At 35.1% G+C, this 16,808-nt stretch overlaps 1 protein-coding gene across 3 annotated transcripts in view; it reads right to left on the reverse strand.

Annotated features, from left to right (window-relative positions):
- The window catches only part of Pde9 (phosphodiesterase 9), a 216,787-nt gene that overhangs the window by 23,978 nt on the left and 176,001 nt on the right, over positions 1 to 16,808 (reverse strand). For all 3 annotated transcript variants that reach the window (XM_076433829.1, XM_076433828.1, XM_076433827.1), the window contains 3 exons: positions 14,339 to 14,463; positions 12,104 to 12,311; positions 8,857 to 8,971 (listed from right to left, as the gene is read on the reverse strand). In XM_076433829.1, the coding sequence (XP_076289944.1) occupies positions 8,857 to 8,971; positions 12,104 to 12,311; positions 14,339 to 14,463 (448 nt within the window). The remainder of the gene's footprint in view (positions 1 to 8,856; positions 8,972 to 12,103; positions 12,312 to 14,338; positions 14,464 to 16,808) is intronic.

A 16,808-nucleotide genomic window follows, 5' to 3' on the forward strand; every position in this document is an offset into this window, starting at 1 on the left:
TTTATAATCACATAACAAATATTTTTAATGCGATGTAAATGCTATCACAAGGTGAATGCTTTGCAAAGTTTATTTGTTTCTCAAGGTTATATTTCCGGAGTTTTCAAGGTCATCGATATTTTATCTTGCAAATGTATTTCTTTTCAAACGTTACATGTTTCTTTTCAAACAACTGCTAAATAAATTAATGTACTGCCAAATGGGTAAGAAAAAGAGAAGACCTCTAGCGACCAGGAAGGTGTCCATTCACTGGTAGGCTCACCCTCTGTTATCTCTAGATTTCCTCTACCGAAAAAATTCGGCCAACTTTGCTCACCGAATACTGAATTCGCAAGGACGGAAGTTCCTTCTATTTGCCGCGTATTCAACGAGGACGAAGTGTCTTCCCTCTTTCCGAAATCATTGAAAATTCCAGGCGCATCTTACTCGCGGCACAGACCGGTGCCGATCACATCCTGCCGCGCGGGATCGCTGCGATGCACTCGCGCAGATAAATGGATAAATAATTCCGCTGCAACCTTCCCGGCCCTTCCGTTTTCGCCACCCAAAGTCCTTAAATAAACTGCGCGTACTATCAGCGATCAACGAAGGACATTAATACGCCGGGGTGACGACTTGATTTATTATGAAACTTCGTGTTTGCCTCACTTCGCGTGTGCCGCGCGTTCAAATAAAACCGGCTGATTTATAATCTCCCCGAACGTGGTCGACCAGGACAGGAAACGAATCTTTCCTCCGCGCCGTTCCTTCTCTCCAGTCAATCTCTACCGTTCGGTTGATCCAGCGAATTTGTCACCGGTGACATTCCATTGCCGGTTTTCAATTATTTCTGCAAAAATCCACTCTTCCGCCACCTTTTATTGGGTTGCACAGCATGATGTTTTATCGATGGTGGAAAACATGTCAATCTCGATGGTAGTCCAAATGTAGAACAAAACATGTGACCTTACTTATCCATATTTTACGAATATATTCACCTTTTTTAGTATTTCACTTTATTCACAATAATTATTTTTCATTTCTAAACGAACACTATAAACTCTTCTAGTAAGTAATACATTATACAGGGTGTCACAAAATTCCTTCAACAGCCGGAAATGGGATGTTCGTGAAATCATTTACAGCAACATTTTCCTTTACAAAAACGTTATCCGCGGCTTTGTCTAGGAGTTATTAACGAAACACACGGACCAATCACAGCGCGACCTAGACGCGAGTTGGCACAGTCGGCCAATAGACAGTTGGCGCGCCGGGCCATCAAAATATGATTGGTCCGTGTGTTTCGTTAATAACTCCTAAACAAAGCCGTGGATAACATTTTTGCCAAAGAAAATGTCGCTTCAAATGACGTCAGGAACCTCCCATTTCCGGCTGTTAAAGGAATTTTGGGACACCCTGTATTATACTACTGTATTGTAATGGTAGCTTGAAGGTACTCGCTCCTTTTTATGTTGTTCGCACCATTTTTATTGAATAATGTGTCAAATTAATCTTCCAAGCAATCATCGCAACAAGAAATTGTTAACGAATGCAAAGTATTCTCGTTCAAAGCATATTTCCGTTCAAATTTACATTTTTCATCCTTTTTACGTTTATGACCTCAAATAACTTTGAATGACTACAGTAAAGCCGCGATAGTTGTCAGGTTCCTACCCACTCCATTGGTGGCTAATGCCGCAGGGCGGCAATTATTGATCTTAGCTCGGGTATATCTCGGTTAAGACTTCTTTATTTTTCATTATTTTTTTATGGGACTTTCACTAACTTATTTCTGGCATTTCTCTGAATCAAATAACACCAAACACGATATAATTTGAACTGTATTTAGTGGTTCAATTGACGATGAAAGTTTCGGGCACAAGGAAGGATAGCGTATGGAAAAGAAAGAGACGCGGACAGTTACCGTCGTCGGCCCAGTTCAAACGCCCGCGAGTTCGCTGTCCTTTCTTGCGCCCGAAAGTTTCATCGTCGATTAAACCACTAAATACAGTTGAAATTAGCGTGTTTGGTGTCATTTTAATCAGAAAAATGCCAGAAATAAGTTAGTGGAGGTTCCATAAAAAAATAATGAAAAATACAGAAGTTTTTGTACATTGGATTAGTAGTGATTCACACTACTTCACAGTATTTCATGCTGTCCTTCTCTACGTTCGGCTTTCGTTTGATCTCTCGGCGCGGTAGACGCAGTCATAAAAAAATGATGTCGGTATGCGACAGTTGTCCGTGCAGAACACAGGCTGTTTGACAAGAATCGCGAGTTTACTGTACATCGTTGAAATTGTTTCGAGAACGTAGTAGTTAAGAATTAAAAGACACGTCAGTAAAAGTGCATTAAAAGTTACACAAATTAAAACACACATGTTTCAATCGTTCTCGTGTGTTTCGCCATTAACAAAATGTAGACTTTTCGCGTGCTGTCGGAATAAAATCCGACTATTCAGATGGAGTCTATATATCAGACGGAGTCGCAATTTCATAGAATGCTCTCGCTTCGATTTATGTCCATCAAGCTTCCTCGAGGCGAAAAAAATGGCTGGCAAATCGAATCAGAGAGATATATCAATTTGGAGGAAAAAAAAATCCATCAGTTCATATTTTTTGCAGAAAACTGCTAGCCACGGTTCAGAGGTCGTACACGGACCCATCGATTTCGTTTCAAACGCATTCGTCCGTTCAACAGAAAAAATATAGCACGGGAGCACTACCATTGCATTCACAGAGACAGAGTCAAAGTTGATAAGAACATAACGTCTAATTGGTGAAGCTGAAGTCTATAGCGATCATCTGTTAATGAATGAAACACACGAAACGGCCCCGGAACAATCACTAACAACAACTAACACAGTATTTGTAATTCCAGTTGTAGATATTTACGTCATTCGTTACAAAACACAGATTAGTTCCCTTCTCCACTCGGAAAATTTTATATATGTAGTAATTATTGTTAAAAAACGAAAACCAAAAATTACAAACATACATATTCGTTAATTCATAAGAAAAGTGACTTAATTAAATAAAAAAGGAATTTAATAGAAGAGCCATTTGAAAATTACCTAAAATTGCTAATTTTTTTTATCGTACATCACCAACTTAGAAATGTAAAATAATTTGTTGTAATTTAGATACTGGGTTAATTGTCGTGTACATTAGTTATGAGGTACACCACAAAATTTATGTATTTATTATTATACATTTTTTATAAATATATTTCGAGTTGCGTCACTTTTCTTATGAATGAACGAATAGCATCTATTTTGGTCCGTAGACATACCTACGATTTCACATAAAAATAGATAAAGAAGTAATAAAACTGCGAAAATTTTTATTTTTCAAATCTTGTTCAAAGAAATAACTTTTTGTGAAATATTCTGAAAAACAATTTAATTGTCCTACACCCTTTAGTTCACGAGATATTTGAAAAATATGATTTCTACCCTCAATTTCGAGGACTGTTTTCATCCCCTATATATGGACTATCACAGATAACAAAAATTCGTTTCAAATATTTTTCAACGAACTACATCACACTAGAATTTCATTCAAATCGACGTGTTACACTCGGATAGTGTCCCTCGTGAGTGACGGTGGAGCTCGTCCGAAGCAATAGTTGCGCGATATTGTTTCGTTCTAAACACCGCACCGAGCGTGGCAGCGTACAACCATAAACGGCTTGAATAATTCATATCGGCGGCCACTGTGAAAAAGAATTCGACGCATATGATTCGCGGGCTTGATCTCGTCAAACTTCCAGTTCGCAGATCGTGACCGACGAAGACGAAACTCGTTTCCAAAAATGGGAATAACAATCAGGCTCTCGAGTATGATCACTGACAAGGAGAGGTCACAGTGGTGGAGTCGTTGATTTTAATTAAACTTTTTCTGGTGAATCTCTCTCTCTCTCTCTCTCTTTAGAGCAAAACTAAGCAGACCCATGTCCGGGCGATTTTGATAATACTCATTATTTCTAAAGATAATTTACATACTTCATTCCTCATTCATATCTTAATTTATCCGGGCTTTATCGAATTTCAGACAGATCTAGCTTTTCCAACGTGAACCAGGTTTGATTTCGAATGATATCAAAACTGCAAAGTGCCTATGTAATTCATTAGTAGATTGCGGATCTTTATGCAAAATAAAAATTGTCTGCATCGATAGAAAGAAATAGAAATTACATTGAATGTTATTTCTTCCCTTAATGATTTTAATAGAGAAATCATAAATTGGCATCTTCAATTTCTCAAATTTTCCAACAATTTTTAATTTCATCTACTCAATTTTGCCATAAATGCACAAAGATCCGCAGTCTATTCATTAGCATTCATGACATGTTCTTACTGCCGAAGATATTTGTTTCAAATGTGTTCACGAAGCTTACCACTCTACGGACTGTCCATTCCCTGCACAAAATATAGATGCACTATTGACAACCGCATCAATAAATAAATAGCAAAATTAGAAAGAAAGAGAAAAGAAAACATTTTTAAAGGAAAGAGAAAAGAAAACATTTTTAAAGAAAAGAGGAAAGAAAACATTTTTAAAGAAAAGAGGAAAGAAAGCATTTTTAAAGAAAAGAGAAGGAAAAAAGGACTTAAAACTTGAAATTGAAAGTAAAAAGAACAGAAATGAAAAAAATGACTAATCGTAAGAGGGATTTGAACACGTAATCTTTTCCGTCCTCGCTACCATAGCTGTTGCGATATGATTAAGAAATGAAGTAGGTCAATGAATTTTCTAAATATCATAAAATTAAATGTAAATTATCTTTATAAATAATGAGTACTGTGGAAAACTATGCTTATAGTTTATTTAGATTCACCAGAAAAAGTTTAATTAAGATCAACGACCTCACCAGTGTGACCTCCCCTTGTCAGTATCAAGAAAGTTTTATACAGGCTTTGTAAGAAACATTTATAATCCGTTTTAAAAAAATTCTTTTTCATTTGTGGTACTAATTTGTTTCGCCCCAATAAATATTCAAAACAGTACCATTCCACTGAAATATCGGGCAAAATAAATGCTGGAATTCATGCACTTTTTGCGTGCAGCAATTTTTTTTCGCCGGATCATTCTATTTACTCTTAACATTAAGAAAGATAATTCCGTTTATCAATTTATATGAAATTGTAAGGAAAAATAAATAATATATCATCTCCGTCAGCAACTCTTGATGAGTAGACGGCGGGTCTTTATCGAAAATAAAAAGTATATGTGTCAATTGCAAAAAATTACCTAGTTAGCTATATTCACATACAGTTTCTTGCTTTCTTTAATGATCTTAATAAGTTCAGAATAATATATCGACATTTAACGTTTTTTTTTGGCAATGTGCGTAATTTTAGGTCGATGATATGTGAAATGAGAACGTCAATGTTATATTACAAACATAAAAGTAAGGTATATTTACATTTTAAAAGTGTACGTATAGGTACGTAATATTTACGTCTGACTAAACGTTGACTTATACTACTGTGTCTCGTCCCAGGGGACAATAGTCATTCGTCGTGTAAAGATTATTTAGTTTTCCATTATTTATTTTCTCTCTCGGGGCTCTTTAATTTAACATTTGTATTTTACTACGTTTTTATTAGCTTGCTTTCTTGTTCAATTGCTTTTTCATTTTCCTTTATTTAATTTTTGTTCGGTTTCGTAGCGTGTGATTCGTGTAAAACACTTTAAAGTGAAAATTACTGTTCGTTAATTTTCCATTAAAAAAGAATTTGTTTCCGTCTCGATTGATTGCGCTTAATGAATTTATATACGTATGTACTCAAATAAAAATGGAGATGGTTTTTACTCTCTGAAATGTTGCAAATGGACGCTGCAAGCGTACCAGCGAGTTCAATTATTTGCGTTCAATTTGTTGCCATATTCAAACACTGAAAATGTCATCGCAAACGCAGCAGTACAAGTTCAACAAAAAAAAAAAGTTAAAAAGTCCATATCTCGCACGAAAGCGTAAAATTCACTGGATTTCATGCAGGTGCACCGTTGCTCGAAAGTTTCGAGTGTGTTATAATTTCACAAACAAACAAAACTCTCCTGTAGGTTAAAGTAACGTTTCATGAAAAACATTATTCTGTGGCATCAACGACGGTAATTTGAATTCAATTTAGAAATGCTAATTAAAACGTTCCGCACATCGTACAATTTTTTCCATGATCGTACTTGTGTATGGCAAATATTTGACAACATTTCATATTCTCCTAACTGCACACATACTTAAATCAGTAATGAATGTAAGTTAAATCAGTAAGAAATTAAATGAACCTCAAGCTGCGTAAAATTGAAAGTGTCTTGCACTTTAATTATTCTGCTAAAAATATTAGGACTACCCACAATTTTTCATGTTTTTAGTGAAATTTATATACTTTAACGGCACTCAATAATTAATTTCATCAGATATTAAATGTATGTATATTATTTTTGTGTTGCACTACTTGGGATTATTTTTCTGTGATCATCTTTCTTACTCTATCAGTGATTACTGTTGAGTGATCACATTCACTCAATCACTTATCACTAGACTGCGATCAAAGACATGTCCTCAGCTTCCACAAATTAGCAAAATTATTATAGTTCAAATGTCGATAATTTCAAATAGTTTTTGAAACCATTGTAAGTGTGTACTATCACCTCTGATTATAAATTCGTAAAGATCAGCTATTTCACAACTATCATACAATTTCTCATTATAATAGTAGACTGCAATTGGTTGGATGAAATATACGACAGTAACATATTAGAAAAATCTAAAAATATTTTCATGACGTTTTTAATGTGAAAAATTGATCAAAGGATAAAATGAATTTTTATTTAGCTTCTGTAGCCCACAATCGTTGCAAAACATTATTGTTTTGCATAAAGATCTACTAATTAGTCTTGCCTTCAGCGACATGTTGTAAATATTTAATTAAGTAGTTCTCGAACGATGAGCGAGGAAGACTGGACCCGATGACGAAATTGTTAATCGCTTCGAACGCGACGACTTGTCAGAACCGATCGTAATCCTTTCTGATAAGAACCTTAGGATTAACGAAGCCATCAATGTCCATTCAACATTGTAGTTGGAAACAACAGCTTAATAGATTAGGTTATCAGCGGTAGTTAATCATCTCGAAACCTCCTGGCCAGATGGCCTGTGCAGGTTAACGGGCTCCTGGTGCCTCATTGATAGTCCCCGGACGCACGATGTGAATATTCGATCCTAATTTAATGCGATAAGTGAATCTCAATTAACTGATAATGCGTCCTTGGAAAATGTCACGTTTATTAGACTACACGGAATGTTGAAAATTATATGGAGCGCGTACATGTAGGACGCGCATAATTCAATTAATTATGTGGTAATTTTCTGTTCGACGGAAACTGTTGTAAAACGCAGTGAATCAATTGAAACTTTATTCCATATATTTTCACGCAAATAAGGAACGTAGGCATATTTTTCCTCACGAAAAATTCCTCACTCAATGTAAAAAATACTTATATCTAGACTGCGAAGTTGGTTGGGTAAGATATGAAACAGTAAAAGATTAGAAACATTTCAGAATACTGTAATATTGTTTTTAATATAACGAAGTCATTAAGGGATGAAATCAATCTTTACTTTATTCCCGCTTCCCACAATAAATGCAGAACATTTTTATTTTGCATAAAGATCCGCAGTCTGCTTATATCAATATATAAACATAATACTTCGCGCATTTATACCAATTTTTAAAAAATGCGATTCAGTATGCGGTTAGTCATTAATCGATAAGTTGGTCGATTTATATAACGTAGAATCATGTATGTAATACAGTGGTGGGTGAGTTTGTCCGCCGCGGACAAGAAGGATGCGTCGAGCTTTAATTACCAATCTGTCTTTCATGCAGCGCGCACCTTCGCTGTGCAGCAGTGCCTCCTATATACCTTCGTGGTCGTCTACGTAGGAAAGTACGAGGAGGGAAACGAAAGAGCGAGGCACCACCAGGCTTGCCATATTCCGCGCGTGCCAGGCCCCTTACCGCTGTGCCCCTCGCCACGGTACTACGCTGAGCCCGCCCCACTCTTCCCACTAACACTGACGCGTACCGCTAACTTAGCTTGCTCCACGCGGTACGCGTCAGTGTTAGTGGGAAGAGTGGGGCGGGCTCAGCGTAGTACCGTGGCGAGGGGCACAGTGGTAAGGGGCCTGGCACGCGCGGAATATGGCAAGCCTGGGCACCACTGTTCAGCGAAGGTGCGCGCTGCAGGAAAAAGAGGATAGTGGGAACAGTTCAGTACAAGTACCTACATATTGGTCTACACCAGACCCGGGTAACTTCTTTCCCCCACTCCCAGTGTACCAGTTTCCCCACTATCAACTATTTCATATTGCCCATCGTGTGCTTTGCATCGTGTGGCTGCAACCCCCTCCTACACTCCACAGGAGTTTGGTGGGGAGGACCCAGGAGTAGAGAGAGAAGTCAGCTCGCGAGCCGCATGTTGCCCAGACCTGGTTTAAACGCACCATAATGTAGCGCGAAAAATATTTGATATCGCGCGCTGCAAACTTGACGAGACGCCTCCTTGCACATTAATTTATGATTTAAATATTATCTAAATAAAGTTCCCTGTTCAAATCAATGTTTAGATCCATACTTCTGTTACAAATTTTAACCCAACGTTTGAAGTTCTGCATACACAATTTGGACAAATCGATGGAAATCTGTAAAGCTGTGATAATATTTTTGTTCGCGACTGTATTTCTGTTTCACATTTTCTGTATCGGACTACAATCGAAATACGAATTGAAAGGAAAGGTGGTTTGACACGGGGCGGGGGTTCGAAAGAAGAATAGCAAAGGGGTGGAAATGGCAATTTTTATAGACTCACCAGATATTGAGGAACTTTTCCCGCACCTTCCGCTTCATGCTGTCGCTCTTCCGACGATACTGCAATCTGCGACAAGAATCCGCGTAGATAGGCTCTGGAAGCTGTTTGTAGTAACCTGAAAGCGACAGCGATCCGGTGATTGAACCCGAAACATCGATCATATTTTATCAATCGAATCTATCTCACTTCTCATAGATCGAAATTTGATTTACAGCGCTCGTTTAGATTGGGTGACCAAGTATCACGATTCATGAAACGATATTTCAAAAGAATTTATTGGAATCATTCAACTGCGAGTCTTTGTGCAAAATAAAAACTATCATCCACTGTAACAAACAAGAGCTAGAAATTTATTCCCGTGTTTAATCATTTTAGTGAGTTGAAAATAACATATAGGTATTCATAAATGTTTTAATCCTCTCCATTATTTTAAATTTTACTTTTGGAACTGAAAACAGAAAGAAAGGAGACTTTAAGAAATAAAAGGGAAGAAGAATTGAGATAGACAAAGGAGTTTACATCGTAAATGTAATTATGAGAAGTTAATTTAAAACAGCTTAAACCATAGCATAAACCATAATAATAGTAGCAAGTGAATATTTAAACGGGAATTATTGGCGAATGCATCTGTGTAAGTTATATTGTAGCGCAAAGTTGCGAAGCCTTCAATCAAAATCAATGTTTCGTGACATCTGTCATTTGTTTTGACACATCTTTCAATCTTTAGGTTAACCTAATTATTACGAATTATAACTATTTTTCTAATTTCATCCGCTGATCGAAATCAATTGTTTTATTTCAGTTGCATATCACCCCATTGTAAAAGTAAGATGAAAAAGAACAAGTTATGCTGGCAGCAATAAAGAACGATGGCTCCAATAATTTTAAGTTCACGCATATCGAAAAAACAAAGCTTCGCAGCCAAGGAATCCTACCTACAAGTTTAAAATGCAGTAACGAAATTATTGAAAAATCCAGAAACTATCTGAACACTCAAAATAAAAATTAAGAGTTATATTTTTAATTTATTGTTTAATGTAATCTAGTTTTTTGATAATAAAAATGTTGCGTTCTATATTTATTTCCTTTTGCTACTATTATTATGGGACAAATTAAATTTATCAACTGCTACTATTATTATGGGACAGAGGGAGTACTATATATGTATAATAGTATATACAATAATAATATTACATTAAAGTACGATCGAAGCACGATACCGCAGTAATTGGTACAGTTACCCTACATGGTAAGATATTAACACATTACCGACCTGTGATTATTGCATAATTTTTTAAAAATCTATGGTTCATGGCTAAACACTTTTTAATGGAACCTTCAACAGTGACGGCAATTGTCATTGTGAACTAACTTTTCACCATCAATAACGTCATCTAATACTTTCATTTAAGAATGTAACGTAAAAGAAAATTTCTATGCTTTCTTTTGGTACAGCACAATTATTGAAAATCCTATTAATAGGCTTTCGGTAGGTGAAGTGTTAAAATAAGACTTTACGATCGTTCACAACGCATAAAAGGAAATGTAGAACATTCATTCAGAAACCAATGGACAAGTGGACGGATAAAAGTATGAAAGACCATCGTATCTGTCGACGAAATAATGCAAAGGAACTTCGCCTAGGCCAAAAGTATTTCGCACAATGGCATCTTCCACAAAAACATCTTTCTCGCAGCTACGAAACTTCAAGAGATAATGGTACGTTTACACTTCGCCGAGGACACACAGTATATATGCGTTTGGCTAGAAACCGAAGATAGGAATAGCTGGGACGGTTCCTTGCAAGGGCAAATATTTATTCAGCGGTAGGCGTATTCAGCCTGGCCGGTGTTTATCCGCGCGTATATCCATCGTCCCCGTCAGATCGTCCACGGGCAGATTGATTTTTCGATTCGTTCCGAAAGTCCGCGAATTTTGCGAAACGCGCTGAATTAACAAAAAAAAAAAAGAAGTAGGATCGGCTTTCGACGTTCGTTGATCGTGGCAACGTTCTACGATCGCGTTCGCCGAAAAATCGAGGGGAAAACAAACATGAACAACTCGGGAAATCAGCTTTCGAGATGAAATCCGAAGCCGTAGAAACATGTCCGTCGCGGATGATATCTCGATTTTTGGAATCGGGGTGAAGCAATAGATCGGCTTATCGAAGCTTCAGCGTTTTCTGCTCTCACGACAATTTTTACGTTCAATCGTAGCATAGGTGGACAAAGCGAAATTAACTTCGCATGTTTTTATTTGACACATTTATTAACCATTTGCCAATTGCCTCCTCCGTTCTCGATTTTATGAGAAACTTGATTGGACAAAGTCACATTTTCAGGGATGGAAGATTTTAGAAGAATATTATTTCAACTGAGATTTATCAAGTATCTCTTTCAAACGAAATATTTTATTGTTCTTAAAGAAAATAGACGTCTCGTGCGCCGCGCCGGTCAAATGTTCAGATTTTTCTTCTACAATTATTGTTGTCACGAAGAAATTATTGAAGAAGTTTCTCTATGCGCACATACATTGTAATACAAATCGTGCACAATTTAAACAAATTCAATCTTGTCATTTCTAGAAAGCAATACATATACTGCTTGAGAAAAATACTGAATTACGAAGATCATTTAAAAGCAAAATAACCGTTGATTGTTTTGATGTAAAGTCGTCAATTTATGCAAGAGATTCTAATATTTTCTACGTAAGAATTAAGAAACTGTTTAAATCTGAAAATTTACAATTTTTGTCGATTCGTGTTCAGCGTATCAAAATTTATCAAAATTGCTCACCAATTACTGAAGCGCAAAAAAGAAGTAAAAATTGATTAAACAATGTTATTAATATGCATATTGTTCCTACATTTACAGCAGAAATGAGTCAGAGACACGAAAAAGTAAAAAGATCAAAAGCATCGTAAAATATTGTTACATTATTTTCAAGTTGTAAGCATATTAGGAAAACAAATCGAGAAAAGCAAAATGGAAGACTTCAGCAAGTTTTTAAGTAAACCAAAATTACTGACAAAAATTATATAAATCCCGAAAAGTCAATGCTACTTTACAAAACCTGAGAGAAGAATTTTGATTCGATTCTAGTTTGTTATAATCGAAATAGAAAAATTTTCACAAATACGATCCGCAATCGAATGCATATTTTGATTCGGCGGGCGTTCTACTCGATCGTACGACGCCCTCGATAAAGTGTTCCGCGCGTAAATGTGGATACTTGGTGGAAAACTTACTCAACCAATTGAGCTGGTCGTTGTGTTCCAACTTGTTCTTGAAGCTATCGACTTGCCGCTTGAGTTCACGAAGAGCGAGCGATGGTGACGCGTACAGAGCTTCTTGTTGCTCCCGAAGTTGCCGTTCCAAGGCCGCCACACGTCTCTCGAGAGCCCACAGCACTTCCGCCTCGATCACCCCCGACGAGGCCGGATGCGATCCGACGATCTTCAAGAGACGAAACATGTTTTACGTTTAAATCTCCGCGTGTACAGAGAGCATGTCGCCAGCTTGGAGAAATAGTAATCAACAAATACAGGCTGAATCACTTAACACTCTGAGTGCCGGGTCTCACAGTGGGCCGATCCCATTGTAATGTTTAGACAGCGGATTTTATGCATTTATTGACAAAAATCAGGGAAACATGAAACAGTAAAAACATTCTAAAAATGTACAAATATGAACTTGTTATTTCCAATCAATTAAAATTATTTACATAAGAAATAAATCCTTATTTGGCTTCATATATATTTCCAGGGAAATGATGTATAAACATTTTAAATTGCACAAAGATCCACTGTAAAAATGTTACATTTTGCAGCATTATTTATTGCAGAGGCATTCAATATTAAATACTTGGTGAACTTTCTTTCCTTTTTAATCTGCATTCCAGCGTCTCTATTTCACGACTTTTCCTAATGTGCACAATACACAATGTTATGGTTCTGGTAAATTCGAGAACGAACAGAAAAAATGTTGAATGGTCAATGGAATTTTGTTATACTTCATGATAAATGTTACAAATATATTATCGAATTACAAGCTTCTCCCCATTTGTTTTTAAGCAGTGTATAGATAATGACTATTTAAGTACATTTTGCTTTTAGTTGCATTTTTGTCAGAAATTTAATTTAATTGTCAATATTGCAAGGAACATTTTGATGAAACTTTGCACATTTGTAGTTTAGCCAAAAATATTTGGCAGGTATGTTTTTCAACGACAGAAAAACAGGCTTTGGAGTTCGAAAAAATTTCAAAAACTTACAAATTATTTTTTGTCTGTCTATTATTAGAAGGGAGAATACTAAAAAGGGAGAATAGCGAAGTTGGAAAAGATATTAGGGTCATACCTTACAAAATATACTACGGTGTCAGCCTGTTTCAATACACTTCCGTAGGTGGTGAATAAGTGACTGCATTTATATTGAAATATGCTTTTCGAATTTATTGCCGCAAGTTTTCTGACGCCGTTATAACATCTACGTAAACTTCATTTTTTAAATAAACAATATAATATTGTATTATACAGATTACTCCATTTTAACCTACAGATGCAACATTCGAAATTATCAATGAGCTTTTATTTTATGCGTTTGATTAAATACAAAATACAGCTTCGTGAGAAATACTTTCATTAAAAGATCCAATTTTTTACTGATACAACCTCAGATAACTTTATTATCGAAGCCAAGTATACTTTCGGTCCTCTGAAACTTTCTTAATTATGTTTCTTTATGCCATTATTCTCGGATAACAGTTTTATACAGGATTTAATTTTTCAGCGTTCCATTGAAACCAATTTGCACGAACTTTTGCAAAAGTATTTCCAGCTTGCCGAGTTTTGTGCCGAACAAATTTAACTATACTGAACTGAAGTTACTTAATCGATGTTGAGTAGAGTTTCAAGTAGTTTTTACAATTATTCATACGAAATCGCAGTTTGGATCATCAATTTATTTGTTTCAGGTAATCAATATACTTTCCCACAATTAGATAGTCTGTTTTTTGCAATCTCATTTTCCGACGAATATTGTATTACAATCCCAGTGCTTTTTATAGGTAATGATAAGACTGCGGATTTTATGCATTTATGGCGAAATATAAAATATGTTGAAATATAAAACAATAGACAAATTTTCACAAAGATAATGTCGATATACTATTCCAACTTATTAAAATGAAAATTGTTTCGTACTACTCGAACTCGTAAATGAAAATGGATTATGTTAGCAAATAACAAAAATTTTATGAAAATATAATTTCGGTAAGTTCCGAACAATCTTAGGAAAATATTAATTAACAATTAAAATGTGATTTCTGCGCGAGTATATACAACAATGTACGCTTGTTAAATTAACAAACATAAGTAACTGAAATAAATAGACTTGTTATCGGTGTAATGTAAAGCACAAAACTCTGTCGAGATTTTCTAAGCGAAAAAAGAAATAGGGAAAACACGATTTCCGGACCATTACCTGGAGAACATAGGGTGCTTCCGGCGTGTTCCCCGGCAAATTACTTGAAATGTTTAAGAGCTTGTCCCCCTTGCAAAGCTTCAGGATGTCCAGAGGACCAGCCTCTGCCGCATTTCTAAAGAGTTCTGTAACAAAAAACATTTTTTAAGTAACAAATGAACCGAAGAACGGTTTCGGAAAAATACCCTAACACTAACTTTCGACTGGAACGGGTAGCTAAAGTTTTGGGAAATAATAGCTAGTATATTATTACTATGATTAGCAGTAACTCGCAGGCCGTATTGTAGCAGAGTGGAAAGAATTAATAATAACACTAAAATTTTCTATAAATTCGAATCCAACAAAATACATTTACAACGTTGCAGCGATATATCGTACACAATTTTTTATTATTTTAATTCTAGTATTTTATCGATAGTACACAAATCTGTAATTTGTCTGACGAAAATATTGTGTCATTTTAATTTTATCTTTATCTCGTGAAATGTCATGTGCTAGTACACACTCCACATTTATTATTGATTGCAAAAGTAACCCGATCACGCTGAAACTCATCCAGGATCGTTGTCAAAGACCCAGTTACTAAATTTCCAATATTTCAGTAGTATAGAGTAGCAATGGTCATACATTCCTAACGCGAGGCACACACTTGTTTTCTTGTAAACAATGTGGCATGTTGACGCGTGTCAAGTGTCATTACCAGCTGATGTGATGAAGGTACTATTATTATTATCCCCATCAACTACTACGAATGAATTTAAGAATATTAATGTACTACTTGTGTGTGTGAAAAATTGTGGAGTTCTTATAAATTGGTTATAAACTGCGATACGAGACATTGTAAAAATTCGATTATGAATTAATGTAGCAACGACTTTCTTATTGACATGTAGTTTTATGGTACTCTTACAAAATAAGCATTAATTATATTTTTTATAAAAAGTTTATTGTCATCCCCATTCATACTACGATTATTAAAATTGTCAAAGGAATTGTTAAACTTTTCATTTGGCTCCTGTTTGTTGAAATGGAAGTAAACAAGTATTTTTACAATTTTTGTAATACATTCCGTATACATTATTTTTGAATACAACAATTTTTCAAAAACATTCCTTATGTCCAGAAATTATCCAGAAAATAATGCAAACAATTATTAATTACATTTCAGTTATGTTTGGAAAAAATACTTAATTATTTGTATAAACGATACGTTGTAATTATATTCTTCAGTAATAATACAGCCTGATAAAAAAGCTTCGAGAATGGAAAAGCCAACCTCGATAAAACCCAGAACAATGAACAATGTTTTACAAAGATCGATACATAAAATTAATCTCTTGTAAGCATCGTGTATTTAAACTTCATTATTTTAACATATTAATTTGTAGTATAAAATTTGCGTTGGGTTCCGAGCTAAATTATTGATTATTGGGCTTCTCTAGAAAATTTTGTCGTTTAGCGATGTTAAATATAATTATTCAACAGATTAATATAAATACAAAAACTTAACCATTATATCCGTGGACATAACAATTTTTACAAAATGGGAGAGGTTTTGTTCGTTACTTTTGACGAAACACGACAAAAATATAAAACGTATTTGTCTGATACAGGTCTTCATTTTTGAGATAATTGATTTGGAAAATTTTTGAAGTGGATACGTCATGTTCTGTTATTATATTTCAGTTAATTAGCGGACATGTCGGATGAACCTTCGAATTCAATTATCTAAAATACGAAGCACTGTAGGAAAAATAATATAATTTTTATAATTTAAATTGAATTTAATCATATTTTTCATCTGGAAAGGTCATGCGATTTCGTTGCGTAAAATCGTGACGTACGTGTGTCTGTCAAGTATTTAATTTCATTCCGTTTTCACAATCTTAACATTTTCATCATCGCAATTATGCTTCTCTTTAAAAAAACTGTTTGGAATGTGTTAGTATTTTTTATGCATATAAAAGTTGCACATGCAAAGATACATTCTACAGTGTTCATTTAAATATGTAATTCAAATTGCGCTTTAATCGTTTTCACTCCGTCGTCAGAATTCCTGTGACACATATTACCAGGAAATCGAAAATTTAATTGCTCTGACAAAAATTCAATGAACAGTTACAAATTACTTTCTCATGAAACCAATAAGTATCTTTAATTTCTGAAGAATTCTTAAACGAGCATTATTAAAAATGCTTGTACAATATTTAATAAATCTTATTAATTTAATCGTTTTTGAAGGTGGTGATGGACATTTAGAGAAAGCAATATACATTCGATAAACGTCAATATCCACCGAGGTATTTGCGACACTTTAAACAATAATAATTCCTGAAGAAGGACGAAGGTTGAAATGATTCTTGCGGCATCATACAAGGAAAAGTATACTAAAAATATAAGCGTGGTAAAAATATTCCAATTCGAAAATTACTTATTTAATAAATGACGAACTGTACTTCTAAATTTGAAG

The sequence above is a fragment of the Lasioglossum baleicum genome, chromosome 11, assembly GCF_051020765.1.
Source record: "Lasioglossum baleicum chromosome 11, iyLasBale1, whole genome shotgun sequence".
Lineage (NCBI taxonomy): Eukaryota > Metazoa > Arthropoda > Insecta > Hymenoptera > Halictidae > Lasioglossum > Lasioglossum baleicum.